At 37.6% G+C, this 18202-nt stretch overlaps 1 protein-coding gene across 3 annotated transcripts in view; it reads left to right on the forward strand.

Moving 5' to 3' along the window:
* LOC137037813 (collagen alpha-1(IX) chain-like) overlaps positions 1 to 18202 on the forward strand; it is a 56416-nt gene that overhangs the window by 8817 nt on the left and 29397 nt on the right. The window contains exons 1-4 of one of the 3 annotated variants that reach the window (XM_067412115.1): positions 756 to 766; positions 2586 to 2786; positions 13058 to 13213; positions 17692 to 17774. In XM_067412115.1, coding sequence (XP_067268216.1) covers positions 13188 to 13213; positions 17692 to 17774 — 109 coding nt within the window. In that variant the 5' untranslated portion in view covers positions 756 to 766; positions 2586 to 2786; positions 13058 to 13187. Of the gene's footprint in view, positions 1 to 755; positions 767 to 2585; positions 2787 to 12991; positions 13214 to 17691; positions 17775 to 18202 lie in introns of those variants that run through there. The other 2 variants (XM_067412114.1, XM_067412116.1) reach the window with 2 other exon arrangements.

An 18202-nucleotide genomic window follows, 5' to 3' on the forward strand; every position in this document is an offset into this window, starting at 1 on the left:
AATGGAGCTTCAGAATGGGGAAGACCCATTTTTTTCTTTGAAAAAGACCAAATGAGGTCAAATGAATAAAAAATCAAATATGTCAAAATTATTTTTTACAGCGCATTCACTTGCACCACGTATCAGACAGGAAATGAACTAGCGGACATCCTAATTCCACTCCTAATTTGAGTCATGGCTGAAATCAATCAATAAACACCTAGAAAGTAATTTGGTGAGTCACAAGCTTTCTTGCATTCAGTTCAGATGTTCCTTTGCCTTTCCCGAAGGGGCTTTCCAGTTCATTTGAAGCTCACGCACAGCTGATGTCATTATGCTGATGTTTATATTATATAAATCTATTAAAATATTTCTTTTTGTCCTCTAAAGCCAGTAATGTTTCATCATTGCAGGAATACGACCACAATCATTTGATATGAAATCAGTTTAAACCCAAATACAACAAATCCTCCACGTGGCCATGGTAAGAAAGACAAATATGCAGCAATAAGTTCAGTGTTTCTGCCTAGAAAAGCTTAAAAAAACTGCTGACCCTGCTCATAAAATCTTGAACAACATTTTAGACGGCACACATCAGCAGGCACAATGCAGTCAATGGCAATGAATTAAGCTGTTAAACTGGTACATTCAATGCTGTACTGTGTCAACATACAGCATATTCCTTGAACTGGAATGACTTTTGCATTTTCTATTTTACAGCACAAATCAACTTCACCAGCCTTGAACACACACACACTTTAAGCGATGCCTCAAAAGTCAAACTCTGGTAACTCCATGTCTAACACATGTCTACACTGTACTGTACCATTTTACTAATGGATTTGTAGTAGTTTTGGAGATGTGGGTGTGTATGCAGGTGTGAGATATCTAGACATCTCCTAGGCTCTTCTTCAGATAGATAGATAGAATATGGTGTAGAACATAACGTAACTACCTACAGTAGTACCTACTAGTCTTAAAAATCGTGAAACGTATGCAATATTTCACAGTAAACATTTAAAACAGTAGTCTGCTACACTAATGTCACATGACCTCTTTATGCTGCATATTCAATTCCTTATTTACCATTTCGAATTATGATTGTAAGACATTTTTAATAGAATTTTGTGTAAAAGCATTTGCCAGTCTGATAGATGATTAACTACTAATTCAAGAAGTGAGTAAAATCATTTCTGGTACTTTATCACACTGGAAATGAAAGGTTAAGTTGGGCACATTGCATTGTGGGATACAGTATCTAACACATTGTGCTTTGCATGCACATTTTAGAAAAAACTAGGCTGTTTCATGCATTCAAAAATGCACATGCCTTGCATAGTATTCATATGCTTTCTTTAGTTTAGGTATTAGTATGAAATTGTAACAAACTGTTTTTCTCAAGTAAGCTGGCTGTGACGCAAGTCTTTACTTTGCTCCAGAATTAGACCAAAAATTCCTACAGTCAGAAGACAGGGTGAGATGACAGGGGTTTGGTTTTTGTGGTTAGATCACACGACAGAAATATGACTGAACTAAACATATAAAGATAAATGATTCTTACTGTGTACAAGAAGATACAGATAGATAGATAGATAGATAGATAGATAGATAGATAGATAGATAGATAGATAGATAGATAGATAGATAGATAGATAGATAGATAGATAGATAGATAGATAGATAGATAGATAGATAGATAGATAGATAGATAGATAGATAGATAGATAATTTGCATGTAGTTTGCAAAAGTGATATTTAGCTCTATTTAATAAAAGTCCTGCAATAGGACAAGGAGATTTATACATGTGCTTGACCCTGCGGGAACAATGTGATAGTGAAAAGCGATTAGAGAGATCACATGAGAGAGAGTCACAGGACCGCATGAGACCGGTCTGAGTACAAACTGTTACAAATCCATTCAAAGTGACCTGAGAAAACCTGACATGAAATGCACACACATGCTGTCTGATGAGGTTTTCACACAGAGCTGTTCACATTACTGTTTTCACGGCTGACTCAAATCTGTAAACATGTAAAAACATCCTGAATAGCCACAGATCACTGCCTGTGGGCCATACAGAGATAATATCATGCTAAAGTACAACAATGTTTTATTCTTAATGAAGCTGAAAATACTGATGCAACTCAATCAAAGCCAATCAAAACATTATAGACTATATGATGTTTAATATGCAGTTTTTCGCTTTGGGCGTTGCTATCCAAGCAACATAATGTCCAATTGTTGTGACTGGTAAGTACAAAAATGTTCTAACCAGATATGTTTCCAGCTAAGAGTAAATTATCTCTCCACACTGAAAGTAAAGAAAATTTCTGAATGGCACAACATAATTAGAGGCAATTTGAACATATGCCTATTTCATATTTAATGTACAGCTATTTTTATTTCAGTTTCACTGTGGACAGAACTACTAATTAAACATCCTGTTGCTCTTTTATTTGTCTTCATCTATGAAAACTCCACAATCAGTCACAATTCAGGAACTGGAATCCCTTGAATTCCAGTGCTCTGAGCATTATACAACTTTGCGTTGATTTTCCTAGATCATCTACAGAGACTAAACATAGCTCGTATTCTTTTTTCCCAGCATTCCCACAATATCATGCAACATGTTTTGCCTGGAGCAGCGTGGACAGACCTGACCGATCGGAAGTCTGATGGAAAATCTGCTGTTTTACCACATCAGTAATGGCACGCTGGTGTCTGGGGTATTCCTTGTCCTCCGGCAAGCCTGGGCCACATCCATTAAACACGTCGAAAAGCGTCTGTGCCCCAGCGGGACTTGCAGGTTTGCATTTGAATGTCACTATCTATATAGTCCAACATTCACAGCGCTCATTTACAGTCCAGATTATTCCAGATTTTACACCGGCCTGTAAATTCCAGACTGAGTCAAATACCATGAGCTGAATTTGTAAGTCTCCTCTACACGAGACGTAATTTGAAAAGTAGATCCGCAGCCCAACTCGCCAAGACAGAGCTGTGAATGTCAGATTTATTGACCTTCACAAAAAAAAGATATCATCAACCATCTGAGCAATTCCAGTTCAGATTATGTTTTGATCTGATAATTTTTGTCGTCTTGATGTAAAAGTGTCCCGTTCAAGGTGGACGTCTGAATCTGATAAATGCAGAATAATAGTAATTCCAAAGTAAAATTCCAGTGGATTTGTTCCGTTCTTGTGAGCTTCAGTAGCCGGGAGTTTCTTGAGTCTTCAGCAGGCTGTTTCTGTCAGTTCAGCCCTGCTAGAAACACCTTATCACACAAAATCTCTCAGAGCGCTAGAAGAGATGTTTACACTCAGTTTTGTGCCATATACATGAAGGAAACCAGAAGCCTATGTTTTTCCTCACCATTACAAAAATGCGTCATATACCATATAAATCCATGTTATGACTCATATGTGGTTCCTTCAGGTTTTGATTGAACTGTTTCTGACCTGTCAAGCGACATATTAGCCCTCTGACACACAGCTAACTAGTGTACTTACAAATAACAGAAACCAAATTAGTGTACATGCAAATAAATCAAATCATTCCCAGACGTGGTGTCCGGCACACTGCGTACCGCTCAAGTCAACACTAATGTCAGCCGTCACATGCTTTAAATGTGTGGTTTTGGAGTACAAATACGTTGCTGTGCGTCTCTGATGGAGCCAGATGGCTGGTGCGTTGCATTGGCAGAATATGCATCCAATATGTTCCTAACAGGGATTTATGCCGGATAACGGAATATTTTCCTGCCAGTCCATCTAAGAGCAGCTTAAAGACCAGACCAGACTAGACAGTCATTAGGAAGCTGCATTCAAAAGCAGTCAGTCGACGTGAGCTAAACACAGATGAACAATAAAAGAGAAAGAGCGTAAACGTCCATCACCTTACCTGCCTATGCGACGACGCTGCTGTGCGACCCTGTAGGCGTGATCCACGCACCCACTTTGATCCTATGTCATTAGTTCAGAGGGAGGGAGTGAGTGTGACTACGGCAGGTCTCAATGTTGACACGGACACGAGCGGCTCACGGCTGCTTCTGCTGTTGGTACTGATGCTGATGCTGTTGTTGCCATAGTGATCATTCAGCTCCTGTGTGCTGCGGTAACGCGCTTGCGTTCTCCCACCTCCAGAGATGATGTCCAATCTGCCTAAGTGCTGCTGCGCCACTCGCTTGGCCCCCCTCTCTCCTTCTCTCTCTCTCTCTCTCTGAAGCTGGATGCATAATAATGCTCAGGGATAGATCTGTGCTCTGTGTTGTCAGATGCACTATGCATACAGGCTTACATCAGTGTCAATAGATGTGAGATAATTCAACTTTACACACATTCAACACACCAAATGTGTCTGTACTTATAGTTAAAGTTGAGAATTAAAATCTAAATTGATTGTGGTTGGATTGAACTATTTTCCTTTGCACATTATCTGTCAGTTAATAAACCAATGAATAAATAAATCTAAAATAATAGGCAAAATTATTTACTATGTATGTGTGTGGTTGTGTGTGTAAAATTTTATACTCACTCTCCCTTTAAGGGAGGTACTGGCAAATATAGGGTTAACCCTGTCTTTAAACTTAATAAATAATAATAATATTTTCTTATTAATATTATTATTATTATTATTATTATTTAATGTTTAAATGGGTAAATTCACAATACAACTTAAAACCTTGTTTTGTGTACTTAAAGTTAAAAAACAGGGTTAACCCTATATTTGCCAGTACCTCCCTTAAAGGGATAGATCACCCAAAAATTAAAACTCTGTCATCATTTCCTCACCCTCAAGTTGTTCCAAATCTGTATGAATTTCTTTCTTCTGCTGAACACAAAAGCATATGGGTAACAGTTGATGGGCCCCATTGACTTCCATATTATGGAGGGAAAAAAGTACTATGGAAGTCAATGGAACATTCTTTAATATATCTTCTTTTGTGTTCAGCAGAAGAAAGAAACACATACAGGTCTGGAACAACTTGAGGGTGAGTAAAATGATAACAGAATTTTCATTTTTGGGTGAACTTTCCCTTTAATACTCACATAATTTTGATGTACTGTTGGTCTGATCATCTTTTTTAAACATTAGTATTGCTGTAGATTTATGAGGCTTGCTTTAATTATATGCCCATGACTGTTGGGTGATAAACCTCTGCTATTCGTAATAACATATGTATGTTACCCAGCATTCATTGCATGCATACTGATGGTTGTTTAAACACACAGTGTGTGCTGTACACTAAAAGCATGCAGGTCTGTTTCAGCCAGTGAACATGGAGGTCACCTTGGACACTGTGTGTACCAATCAAATATTGATGCTATATCGGTGCAGTCAGTATATACATCCTTCTGAGAGTGTTTTTAAAAGCTCACGTAGGTAGTTGCACAAAAATGCTGCATTTCTGAGTACTAGCAGACTCTGCAGGTGTGCACCATCTGGTCTGGACAGGTAACTTCCTGATTGTATCTGCATACAGGAAACCCGAAATACTAGAGGGTGGTGTCATTGCATAAGCAAATACCATGAGTTCTGCAAGCCTTAGAAGCTTGAAATTGCATGCAACTCTTAAGGTTATGATACACGGGGCAACTTTTTGAGTAATGTTGCCGGGCAGTGTCAGCGATGATGCTTTTGTAATTTTCCGTTGAGAATGGGTTACAAATTTCTATCTGGATACATTAGATTAGCATGGAAAGGTGCTAAGCATCATCACTTAGCGACATTGCCTGGCTACATTGCTGAAAAAGTTGCCCCATGTATCATCACCTTTACTATTTCTGCAGTATTTAGTATGTTTGCTATAAATAGTTTAACATTTTATGCACAAAATGAATTTTTGAAAAGTTTTTGTTTTGAAAGGCCCACAGAGTTACTTTTTTTAAGTAAATCAACCTATGAATGCTTACTTATTGTTGGGATAGGAGAACGTATTTTAACAAAAAATGACACAGTTTATGTTTAAGACATTTTTACACAAAATTTGGATTTAAAAATGCAGAATCACCCATTCAGTACCATTGTAAAACTTGGTATAGCCAGGATGTTTTTAAATATATCTCTGATTATTTTCGTCTGAAAGAAGATTGTCATGTACACCTAGGATGGCTTGAGGGTGAGTAAATCATGGGATAATTTCATTTTTGGGTGAACTATCCCTTTAACTGTAATTTACTGTAGCCTATGTGTGAAGGGTATTGTCAAAGATAAAAAAAAAACAAACAAACAAACAAACAAACAAAAAAAACACAGGACAAGATGTTAAAAGCTGTCTCTTATGCCAATAGGCTTATTGTTGGGAATGGTAGACAATCAACTGGTAGGGATTCTCCATGTTGGGTGGGAGGTAAATCTTGGTCAGGGTACCATTTTGGATCAATTGGGCATGTGACACATCATCAGTAGTGTACCCTTGCATCACTGGGTGATTCAGCCTTTCAACACTATACACCCTCCCCAAGGGTGGCCTGTTGCAGGATGATCAGTCCTCAGCTTGTGTCCTGTGCTCCTGAAATTCACTCTGTTAAAGGAGTCTGCAGCTGGCTGAAAGGTTGACAGGTAGGCGTTCTTGAGTGATTTATGTTGCTTTACTTGGGGCCCAGCATGGGTCATTCCACTTGGGCCAAATCCACTGGCTACTTCTATCTGCGACCTCTGTGACTTCTCTGATAGTCTTTCTCAAAGCCTGACCATGGATTCCCAGTTCTTTCAACAGTCTGATGATAGATGACGCCACAAATCCTCTACATCCCACTTCAACTGGGTAAACTTTGGTATGCCAACCATGCTACTTTGCTTCTGCTGCAAGCTCTACATAGCACAGCTTCTTTCACCCAAAGGCCTCCTGAACTAGGTTCTCCATGGGACTGTGAGCTCTATGATGTAGACATCTTAGGTATGGGACCAGAGTACCAAGTCTTTCTTGAGGTTGGTGTGGGTGATCTCAGGTGAAAAGATTAACTGTTGGCTGATGTCTGCCTGCATTTTCCAGTCATGGGCCAGGCATAGATTTCCTGATTCTTATTTAGTGAAAGGATTTTTGGGTGTTTTCCTTCCTCCTCCGACAAACGTTGGTGCCTTCAGGGTATTGTTTGCTCTAGGTGGCTGGGAGTTGATTGCTCTCCGCTTGCTCTACAAAGCTAATGCCAGGATCTTGAGACCTGACAGTGTGTCCAAGTGTATCTCCCTTTGCGTGAGTCCGAACTGTAGGCACCAGAGCTTCAATTTCCCTGACAGTTGAGTCTTGTTGATGATGTCCAGGCTGTTAACAACCTCTTGCCTTAGTTGTTGCACCTGCTCTTTGTCCTTAAGGCTTGAGTCGTATCATCTGCCTAGGCTTTTGACAGGCTGCTCAGACTCTGTTGGTATTGGGTCGTCCCCAATGTAAAACTTAGTGCCTCTAAGCACCCCCTTGAGGAGATCTTTCATGATTTGCTTGGCTTGATTTTCATTCAGGCCCACTCAATATTCTCCTGCAGATTTCCAAGTAGCCGCTTGATGCATGCTTCGGTAGTTGTCAGAGTTGTCATGTCGTCCATGTATGCTCTGATAGGTGGAAGTTGGAGCCCGGCCCTGGTTCGTTCCCTGCCCACCACCCATTTTGAGGCCCTGATAATGACTTCCATGTCATTGTGAAAACCAGATGTGTGCAGCCTGCCATGATGTCTACTTCCAAGCACTGCTATGTGTGTCAATTGTAAGTCTTGGAAATTGGTCTTTTCCAGTGTTGTGATATGTTCTGGTATGTGGAAGGAAGATTCCCAGATAATCCTGGAATTCCTGCTTTCTGTACAGATGCATCGATGTACTTTTTTCTTTCCAGGTAGGCACAGCCTCTGTGCTACTATGCTAAAGAAGATTTTCCCCTCTACATTGAGAAGACAGACAGCCTTGGGTATTCTTTGCCACATGCCATCGTACCCTCATAAGCCTCCACTGAAAGCATAGGATGTCCGGTGCGTTGTTATAGAGCTAGTATGGTACTCTGTTAGGCCCCAGAGCAGCTGCTGCTCTTGTTAGGCAGACCATATTTTCTACCTCTTTCCATTTAGGAGGGCTAGTGTCCAAGTTGAATTCAGGTGGTTGAATTGAGGGGATTTCAGGTGGAATGATTATTTGCTCATGCCTTTTTGTGTTATGATGGATGTTTTCCAGGTGTTTCTCCAATTCCTGCCTTGATGTTTTCAAGGTTCTGCTTTTTTCCTCTGCAAAGAGGTCTTTGACGAAACTAAAGGGGTCTTTTTAGAAACATGTTCTTGCATGTTCTTTCTTCTTTTGCCCTTTCCTCAAGTTCTTACATTTACGATAAATTTCAGGCAACCACAACTGCCAGTTTTTACTGTAAATTTAACAGGATTTTTTGTTACATTTTATTTTAAGGTGACATAGTTACATTGTACTTAGTCAAATATTACTTAACTACATGTACTTACTATAGAGTCATAGTTAGGGTTTGGTTTAGGGTTAGTAACTTGTAATTATGGATGATTTACTGTTATTACTATAGGAAGTACATTTAGTAACGTGTAACTACGTCACCTTAAAATAAAATGTTACCTTTTTTCCACAGTGTAGTGTAAACATTTGGCACATTGTCATTGCATAATATGTACTGTTTGACCTGCTAATATGCAGTATGCTTTAAGCAGTATGTTAGTATTCTTTTTCAAACCTAGCCTCAGCGGTATACTAATATTCTGTACTAATTGACCACACTTGCTCTTGGTCAGTCAATTTGGATGCTATATTAGCAGCCTTGCTTTTTTTATGGCTCACTATCAGTGAGTAATTTTGCAGTCTTCACACATTCTTCAAGTGTTTTTGCCTGGTGTCTAAAATCTTTAATTAATGACCAGTCATCCAGATGTTCCATGACAGCCTGAACATGTGTTTTATGAGGACATGTTGCATGCTTCAGCATTTCTTCGTTTTAAGCTTTTGCTATAACTGTTTTGAGTGTTTTTCACTTTCTTTTTTATAACAGACAAAGCCACTTTAATCTTGTGAAGAGTGAATGAAGGTGTTGAATTATATATCCTGTAAGATGAAATGCAGATACTGTCTGAGCCCTACGGCAATACCCTAAGTCCTCTTGTAAGGTATAAATTATATTACATTTGATGTAACAGAAGATATTGTGGCTGACATGCCTGTTAGCAAGTCACTTTCATAGACCCGTTTTGATGTCATTAGTATTTCCTTTCCCAGAATCCTCCTCTGATGAGGGCAAAGCTGCAAGGCAAGACCTTTATACTGAGGGTGCTTATGCAAGCAGACACAGATCGACCGTCATTTTACAGTGACTTTACAATCTCCTTTTTTCTTTTTAGAGCATTCCCAAAGTCCCTGCGGTGTCTCCTATATTCATTTATATAATCAAATAAGGACTAATCTAATATAAACATACAAATGTTTTATTGGTTTATTAAATATTGTGCAATATGTCCCATCTGTTAGATGCACCTCAACATCCCTCACAGTTAGTCATCAAAATGTCTTACCATTTTCTGAGGAAGATTTTTTTGCTGCTTCTTTACTTATTCCCTCAGCTTTTTTTTTCTTTGTTTTCTTTCTTTCTTTTTTTTTTTTCTTTTTTTTTTTTTTTTTTTTTTGGTCCCTTCAGTGTTTAAACACATTTTTGGCATAAATTGAGGTTTATTATGCAATATGTCCCAATTGACAGATTTCACATCCTTCACTATTAGTCATCAGGCCGTCTGACTAGAAACCTGCACCCACTGAATTTTGCAGAACATTCCATAGAATTTCAACACCAAGTTCTACACATATTCTTCTATTAGATATTTTGGTTAATTAGTGGTGATTGCTAAAAGTAAGTTTATGTGTTACACCTCATATTGTGTGATTGGACTTGCCAGGGATGTAATAAAACTGGTGAAAACCCATAGACATGCCTACGTATATGTCTTAAAAGTATGTACTGTTTTTATGAACAAAAAGTACTTTTGAGTGTGTAGCGGAAGAGTAGACAAGCTTTGGGACATACAACTTTGTAATTACGCCATTAACGGATTGCTCTGTTGCTTGGTGACATGCAAGTGTCACTGTCTAAGCTTCCCTGTCAATCATCTTGTCACAGATAACATCCTTCACATTTCATTTCATTTAATTTGAAACCATATAAGAAAGAAATGTATTAGCACGTTGATCTGTCAGTCGTTGGTCTTTCATGCAGAGAACTCTGTGTTTGCTGAATGATGCATTTACAAACCCAATTCCAAAAAAGTTGGGACACTGTACAAATTGTGACTAAAAAAGAACATATAAGGAACACCTGGAGGACCAATTTGCAACTTATTATGTCAATTGGCAACATGATTGGGTATAAAAAGAGCCTCTCAGAGTGTAGGTAAAAAAAAAAAAAAAGCTATATCTAAACATGATCCAGAAGCGCAGGCGTTTTCTCTGGGCCAAGGCTAATTTAAAATGGACTGTGGCAAAGTGGAAAACTGTCCTGTGGTCAGATGAATCAAAATTTGAAGTTCTTTTTGGAAAACTGGGGCGCCATGTCATCCAGACTAAAGAGGACAAGGACAACCCAAGTTGTTATCAGCGCTCAGTTCAGAACGGATTGCTCTGTTGCTTGGTGACATGCAAGTGTCACTGTCTAAGCTTCCCTGTCAATCATCTTGTCACAGATAACATCCTTCACATTTCATTTCATTTCAAATCTCATGGGGTCGCATGAGTGCGTGTGGCATGGGCAGCTTACACACCTGGAAAGGCACCATCAATGCTGAAAGGTATATCCAAGTTCTAGAACAACATATGCTCCCATCCAGACATCGTCTCTTTCAGGGAAGACCTTGCATTTTCCAACATGACAATGCCAGACCACATACTGCATCAATTACAACATCATGGCTGCATAGAAGGATCCGGGTACTGAAATGGCCAGCCTGCAGTCCAGATCTTTCACCCATAGAAAACAGTTGTCGCATCATAAAGAGGAAGATGTGACAAAGAAGACCTAAGACAGTTGAGCAACTAGAAGCCTGAATTAGACAAGAATGGGACAACATTCCCATTCCTAAACTTGAGCAACTTGTCTCCTCAGTCCCCAGATGTTTGCAGACTGTTAAAAAAAGAAGAGGGGATGTCACACAGTGGTAAACATGGCCTTGTCCCAACTTTTTTGAGATGTGTTGATGCCATGAACTTTAAAATCAAATTATTTTTTCCCTTAAAATGATACATTTTCTCAGTTTAAACATTTGATATGTCATCTATGTTGTATTTCCGAATCAAATATTGAAATATGAAACTTCCACATCATTGCATTCTGTTTTTATTCACAATTTGTACAGTCTCAACTTTTTTGGAAGCGGGTTTGTTAATGACTAAACGTTCACAATGTTGTTTCAGATGAAATATAATGTTTTTTCATCAGGCTAGATACTGATTATTATTCACTCAAACGCCTTTATCTAATGCTGCCTTCAACGTCTGAAGTCGTGATTACAAGCTCCTTGCATTCAGGTAATTTGTTGTTGGAAAGAACAGGAATCATGTAGGACACCAGGTTTTATTCTTGCCTATTTATTGGGAAAATCTTATTAAAGCCAAAATGATATTTAGCGTCCCATTCATTGACAAACATATAAACATTTACTGAGCTATCTAGATAGTCAGCATTGCTGACAATTCTGGAATTTCGGTCAAATTTTCATCTAATTTTGTTGTGCATAAAACATCTAATATGGTTCAAATGAATATTCATATATGCACTACAACAAGACAAAGCGATGTAGCTGTTGTGGAAAACATTTATAAAGAATACCAGTCATAGAAGCAGCTGTTCTCCCCTCCGCCATGTTTAAAGTTAATGGTACGCCCAACTCGGGAACTTGCAAAATTATCCCAGAGCTTCCCAGTGGTAAATACGATTTCAGAGGGCATTCATGACCAATTTTTAACTAGGAACCTTATATATAACCTTATATTTACGATAATTAGCATGTGTAAATAGCATGTGTAGGCAACAATAATATCTAACCTTTGATCCTTCATGTTTGCGATGTTTGTAGTTTTTAGCACTTTTATTCTACATGAATCCTCATCCAACGCACAGTGGGTTGTGTGCAGCACTAACCGTAAGAGTGTGCACGATTTTGCACTTTGATTTTCCAAAGGCAATAGTAAACCATCCGGGTACCTTTGGGATACTCATTTTGACACTACGATTTGAGCACATCAATTCTAATTTCGAATACTATTAAGGACGCAAATTGGTTTGCAGCATTAAGCTGCAGTCACACTAGACTTTAAGCACTCAGATTTCTACGGACACTGCAACTGTCTTGATATGACGTCACACTGTGCAGCATCATAAGTTTTATAAAGATAAATTGAACATATAACAAATAAGAATAAATATGAAAGTAAAAATAAAGAATTTACTGTAAAAAAAAAAAAAAAGTGCATTCTTTTAATTCAGCCAAGAGGTCACTTGGTCTGTTGGTCACCTATTTACATGATATGAATTTGCAAACTAAAACTTTCGAGCTTTAAATCCCTTCTGCAGATATTCTTCAACAATTAATGCAGAGAATGTGGCAAAACAAAGTGAAGGAACAGTAAAATGCAGTAGTTTCAGTGCCAGTCTACCTGGAGAAACCTTCTTAGATTTAGCAGCAGTATCTCTACCTGCATATGCAACCTTTGTGCAATCAGCCCGGATTTATTCATGCGGTTTGACGTATGATACGTGAATAATGGTTGTCAACTAGGTGGAATGTTGAATGTATTTTTTTAACCAGCATCAGGAACACACAATCTAACTGTGTTTATGACAGGCTCTCCCCGCAGTAGGGCTTCCCATTAGAAGAATTACCGCTGCTCAACATGTGTTATTAGCTCCTGTGCAGAAATGAAAAAAGGTGCTCGTAACGCCCGAGGCTCAACATCTCCCTTAAACATCAGTCATAAAAAAAACTAAAAACCTTGCCACCACCCCTCAAAGCTCACCCAGCCAATCGGACGCCAGAAACCAAGCCAGGTCGCCCTTGCAAAAAACCCTTAATGTGTCCCAAAAGTTTGGCATCTCTTGCACAGGTCGTCTTCAGTCAGAGAGCCCCGTGGGCACAGCTGAATACGGACTGGAGGGGGACGACGCATCTCTGGGCCAAAGGACAAAACTTCTACATCCATTCAGACTCTCACATCCCTGTTGAGGGACAGAAACATGGCTCCTCACCTCAGCATGAGCAGGTAAGATCTCAAACACTGGTGACCCTCATTGAAGACATGGAAAAGATCTTAAACTTCTTCTTGAGGCTATTTTTGGGAATATTTCCCTCTGATGAGTTGTTTTGACCATTTGTTGAGTGCCTAGTGTTTTGAATTGTCACAAACTGTGAAATTTATTCCTATTCCCTGACCAATGTGTGTCTAATTTCCCTTCGATAAGCTAACTTCACCCTTTTTTAGTGCACTAAGTGTATTAAACACTTATGTAGGACCTAAATTGAGCCTTAACTGCATCTGTGTTGTTCAGAAGGGGTTTTTAAGGCAGGTTCTTTTCTGTTAGTACATGATAAAATGCCTGTATAAATCTCTATGATTTTTCTTTTCTTCTAAGTGCCTTTGTAATTATAGTTTAGATGAAAGTTGAGGAGGAACTTCCCTCAACATCTGGATGAAAGACAGCAGTTGGTTTGCTCAGGAAAACAGCAGTTGTCTTGAAAGAGACTGACACGTTCCAACACAAATCTGATGATATTCCCCATATTACAGTGTGTCTGTTTGCAAGATGTGAATGTCGGACACATTAGGCCACATGTGAGCTACTCAATTGAAATGACTTCATAGGAGTATATTGACCGTCATGGTCAGTGGTTATGGAAAACCTGTAAATATTAGGGAATTTTCAATTGGGATTTCCAGGCCTGGAAGAATAATAAAAAGCTTGGATAGTTTTTAGTTTATAGGTTTTTTTTATAGTTATGCTAGGTTCTAAAATATAAGAAATGTTTTTTTTCTCAGTAATTTTTTTTTTTTTTTTTTTTTTTTTTTTTAGTAAATAATTAATGTACATTCTTTGGTCAAAAGCTTTGGGGAACCCAGCACAGAACTTTAGTATATGGTATACCACTCAAATCTTCTAAAGAAGTACCATGGTTCTACCATGTGTTTTTGTTAATGCATTTTGAACAAATACCATTTTATTATTATTTTTTACTTTTTTTTTGCTTCCACAGTTTTCTATGGATATTTACTGTACATATTACTTGGTCCTAATATGGAACATTTCCAAAAACAACAACAACAAAAAAACATTCATAACCATGGTACCATATCTGTGCTTTATGGCTGATGTGTCAGTGAGTCAGTTGTTATATAAAGCAGACAGAGCCCTCAGTTTTTGGGGGTTTTTTGGCATTTTTATTCTGTTGCTGGTCACAAATCCCCTGTACCATGATTATTCAGTAGCTTGTGATTTCCAGAACGTTCTCTCATCGTTTGTGTTCAGAAAGGGAATGAAGCCTGTGCTGATGACGCTGTGAGTGGGAGGATATAGTCCTCCCCGCATGGATTACGAGTGTTCGACAGGATGAAATCCAAGATTTAGATAACCCCACCTTCTAATCTGAGCTTCACCCACTACTGTATGAAACATACTGTATGAGAGAATCCTACAAAAGCTCACGAAAAACCTCATGTATCATGGTCTCAGATGACAATGCCATACTGCCTTTATATATAGTATGTAGTATTTCATGTATAATAGTACTAAATACTGAATAATTAACATATTCCTGATTGATTGATTGATTGATTGATTGATTGATTGATTGATTGATTGATTGATTGATTGATTGATTGATTGATTGTATTTAGAAAACTTTGTAGTTAGGTAATTCTCACAGAAGACAGTCACATATTACCCCAAAATCTAGTAAATGAAATAGGGAATTATATTTTTTAATTTGCTTAATGACATTTTATGGCTTTGTAATATTGTTTCATGATAATTAAGCACATCTTTACCCAGTCTTTATTACCGTAATTTGTCAGGATGTTTATTTTATTTTATTTTTTTTTTCATTTTGGGATTAATTTGCAACTTTGAGAATTGCTGGAAATGTGCCAAATGATCATGAAAATAGTGTCATAATGCTTAATAATCATAATGACCATAAAAAGTTTTTTTCTTTTTCTTTTTTTCAAAATGTTTTTAATTTCAATAATTTTAATTTTAATCATATCCGAGAGCCATAACTATCCTATAAATGAGTTTTATTTTTATTTTTCCCCCAGTAGCAGTTGGAAACATCCCCAATACTTTAATTAAGACACTGTGAATGTTCAGGAAAGCTGCCAGGAAATTTGGCTCACACACAAATGTCACGACAGCTCGAGGACCACTGCCATATGTGTGACACACACACACACACACACACACACACACACACACACACACACACACACACACATTGGGTTTCAATGTTTTATAGAGACTTTCTATTGACATAATGATTTTTTTGAATACTATACAAACAGTATATTCTATCCCCTAAACCCATCACAGAAAACGTTCTGCATTTTTATATTTTCAAAAAAACATAATTCCATTTATAAATCATAAAAAAATAATAATTTTTGTCCCCAGAATGTAGGGTTTACCAGGAACACACATACAGGGCAAACTCTTTATTTTTACATTATAGTTGATTAGTATCTTCATATGCTCATTGTCTATTTTTTTCTTTTTTTTTTTAACATGTCCACCTGAAAACTCTCTGCGCTCTTGAAATCACAAATTTGAAGTTGTATAATTATCAGTATTGTGCTCTGATCCTTCTGTATCAATATTCTGTCATCTTCACACACGCTTCTGCCTCAACAGAGCTGCAACTGAAAAATACAAGCTGTTATTTTTGTATAATAGAACAATTGCTTGCAAAGCAAAACCATTTGTCAAGGGAGTGAGATTAAGCTGAGAGAGAGAGGATTATTTTGACAGTTTTAAAAGGGTTGACTGAGATGCATATGAAAGCATTATTAATACAGAGAATTTTTTTTTTTTTTAAATAATACTTTTATTCAGTAAGGATGCATTCCATTGATCAAAAGTGACAGCAAAGACATAAAATTGTTTACCAACGATTTCTATGTCAGATAAATGCTGTTACTGTTTATTAAAGAATCCTGGAAAAAAAAAAAAAAGTATCACGGTTTCCACAAAAATATGAAGCTGCACCGTTTTCAACTGTTATAATCATAAATGTGTCTTGAGCAGCAAATCAGCATAATAGAATGATTTCTGAAGGATCATGTGACACTGAAGACTGAAGTAATGATGCTGAAATTTCAAACAGGAATAAATTGTTTTAAAATATATTAACATAGAAAACACTTATATTAAATTGTTAAATATTTCACAATATTTCTGTTTTTACTGTACTTTTGATCAAATAAATGCAGCCTTGGTGAGCAGAAGAGACAAAAACAGTACCCGTCGTTCAGCTTATTGTTCAGTGTCTATATTATTCCAAATCTGCTTTGTATGAGAAACTGAAATATAAATTAGTAACTCAAAAGTTGTTATTCAAATCTTGACATCTGCCTTAGTGCATTCATTAGATTTAATCAGAGAAGTTCTGATGTCTGAATCATTTATTGAGGCAGATATTTTCAATGAATCAGTGTCAGGAAACTTGAACACATAATGACTGATGGGCAGAGAGCCTGCCAAGTTTTGTGATCGAGTGATACATGCGTAGGCCGATTCTTATTGTGCTGTAGAGCTGTCACAGTGACTGCTGTGGATTCTCAGGGCATCTGTTTCAAATATCTGATATCTGTCAGGTAGCAGGACAATTTATGCAGGACAATTTATGCATAATGTTTGCAAAAAAAAACAAACACTTACAGCGGCTTTAAAATGTTTACCATTAATCCAGTGGAACAACAGGGGACTGAATAACTTGCTGTGTGTATTCTGTTCTGGCTTCTGACACTGACAAGAGCATAAAGCCTAAAGCTCGCTCTGTGATGGATAGATGGATGGATGGATGGATGGATGGATGGATGGATGGATGGATGGATGGATGGATGGATGGATGGATGACAGTGTTAGGTGTGTGCAATGCTGTGGATAGATGGTGCTCCTTGTGTGAGACTCATGACTCATTCATCATTACTGTGGAAGAATATCTTCCTGTTACCTACTTGTGCATCTCTAGCCAATTTAAAACAACACACACACACACACGGATGCCACAGTGGACAGGTGGCTCAGGGTCTGATCAAAAGCTCAGTGTCTCTGTCCCTGTCTCATCATGGCTTTCTTCCAGTCAGGAGCAAGTCTCTTCTGCTCACCAAAGCTGAATTTTTAAGATCAAAAATATAGTAAAAACAGTAATTGTGTTTGTGAAATATAATTAATACCATCAATTTAATGCATCTTTGCTGAATAAAAGTAATAATTTCTTTTAAAAATAAAATAACAAAACAATTTGACTGACCCCAAACTTTTCGACAGTAGTGCACATCAAAACATATCTTGAATCAGAGACACAAAATTATACTAATATATAGGCATCAAGGGGGACATGTCTTACCAATATTCGAAATAATATTTTTACAAGTTCAACTTTTGCAATACTTCTTCCTCGCTCTTGAATATTTGATTGCATTAGTGATGTTTTGTGAATCAGAATGTTGTCTGTCTCTTTCTCTGGCAGGAGTCGGATCGGGCGACGGACGTTGGCAGGATGTTTAACACGGATGATTGTTTTCACGTTGCTCTGTGCTCCAGCTCTCGCTCGTGAGTATCTTCTTTTGATGTTTAATGTGTCCCAGACATTTTGACTAGTGATAAAATAGTCTTTCACTGCCACTCATCCCATAATGCTTTTGTCTTTCCTGTTTATGTCATTGTTGTTATAATAATGTAATAATGAATCTTAGAAGGATATTAGGAATAAAGAAAACTGCTATTTTAAATGACAGAAGATTAATGAAGGTTCTATTTGGTCATTTAGCAGACATTTTAAACCTCATGTTGTGTTCAGGTCAATTTGACATGAAGAGGATTTTCTTTTTCCTGAAAATGCTAGTTAACCATTAAACATACCCTGGGTCTGTAGTGACCCGGTACGTAATTCACTATACCCTCCTCCTCATTCATTTTTTAAAGTTAGACCGCAACCTTCCTATTATTCCTCAATCAATGCATTATAAACAATATAACAA

Source organism: Chanodichthys erythropterus, chromosome 15, assembly GCF_024489055.1.
Source record: "Chanodichthys erythropterus isolate Z2021 chromosome 15, ASM2448905v1, whole genome shotgun sequence".
NCBI lineage: Eukaryota > Metazoa > Chordata > Actinopteri > Cypriniformes > Xenocyprididae > Chanodichthys > Chanodichthys erythropterus.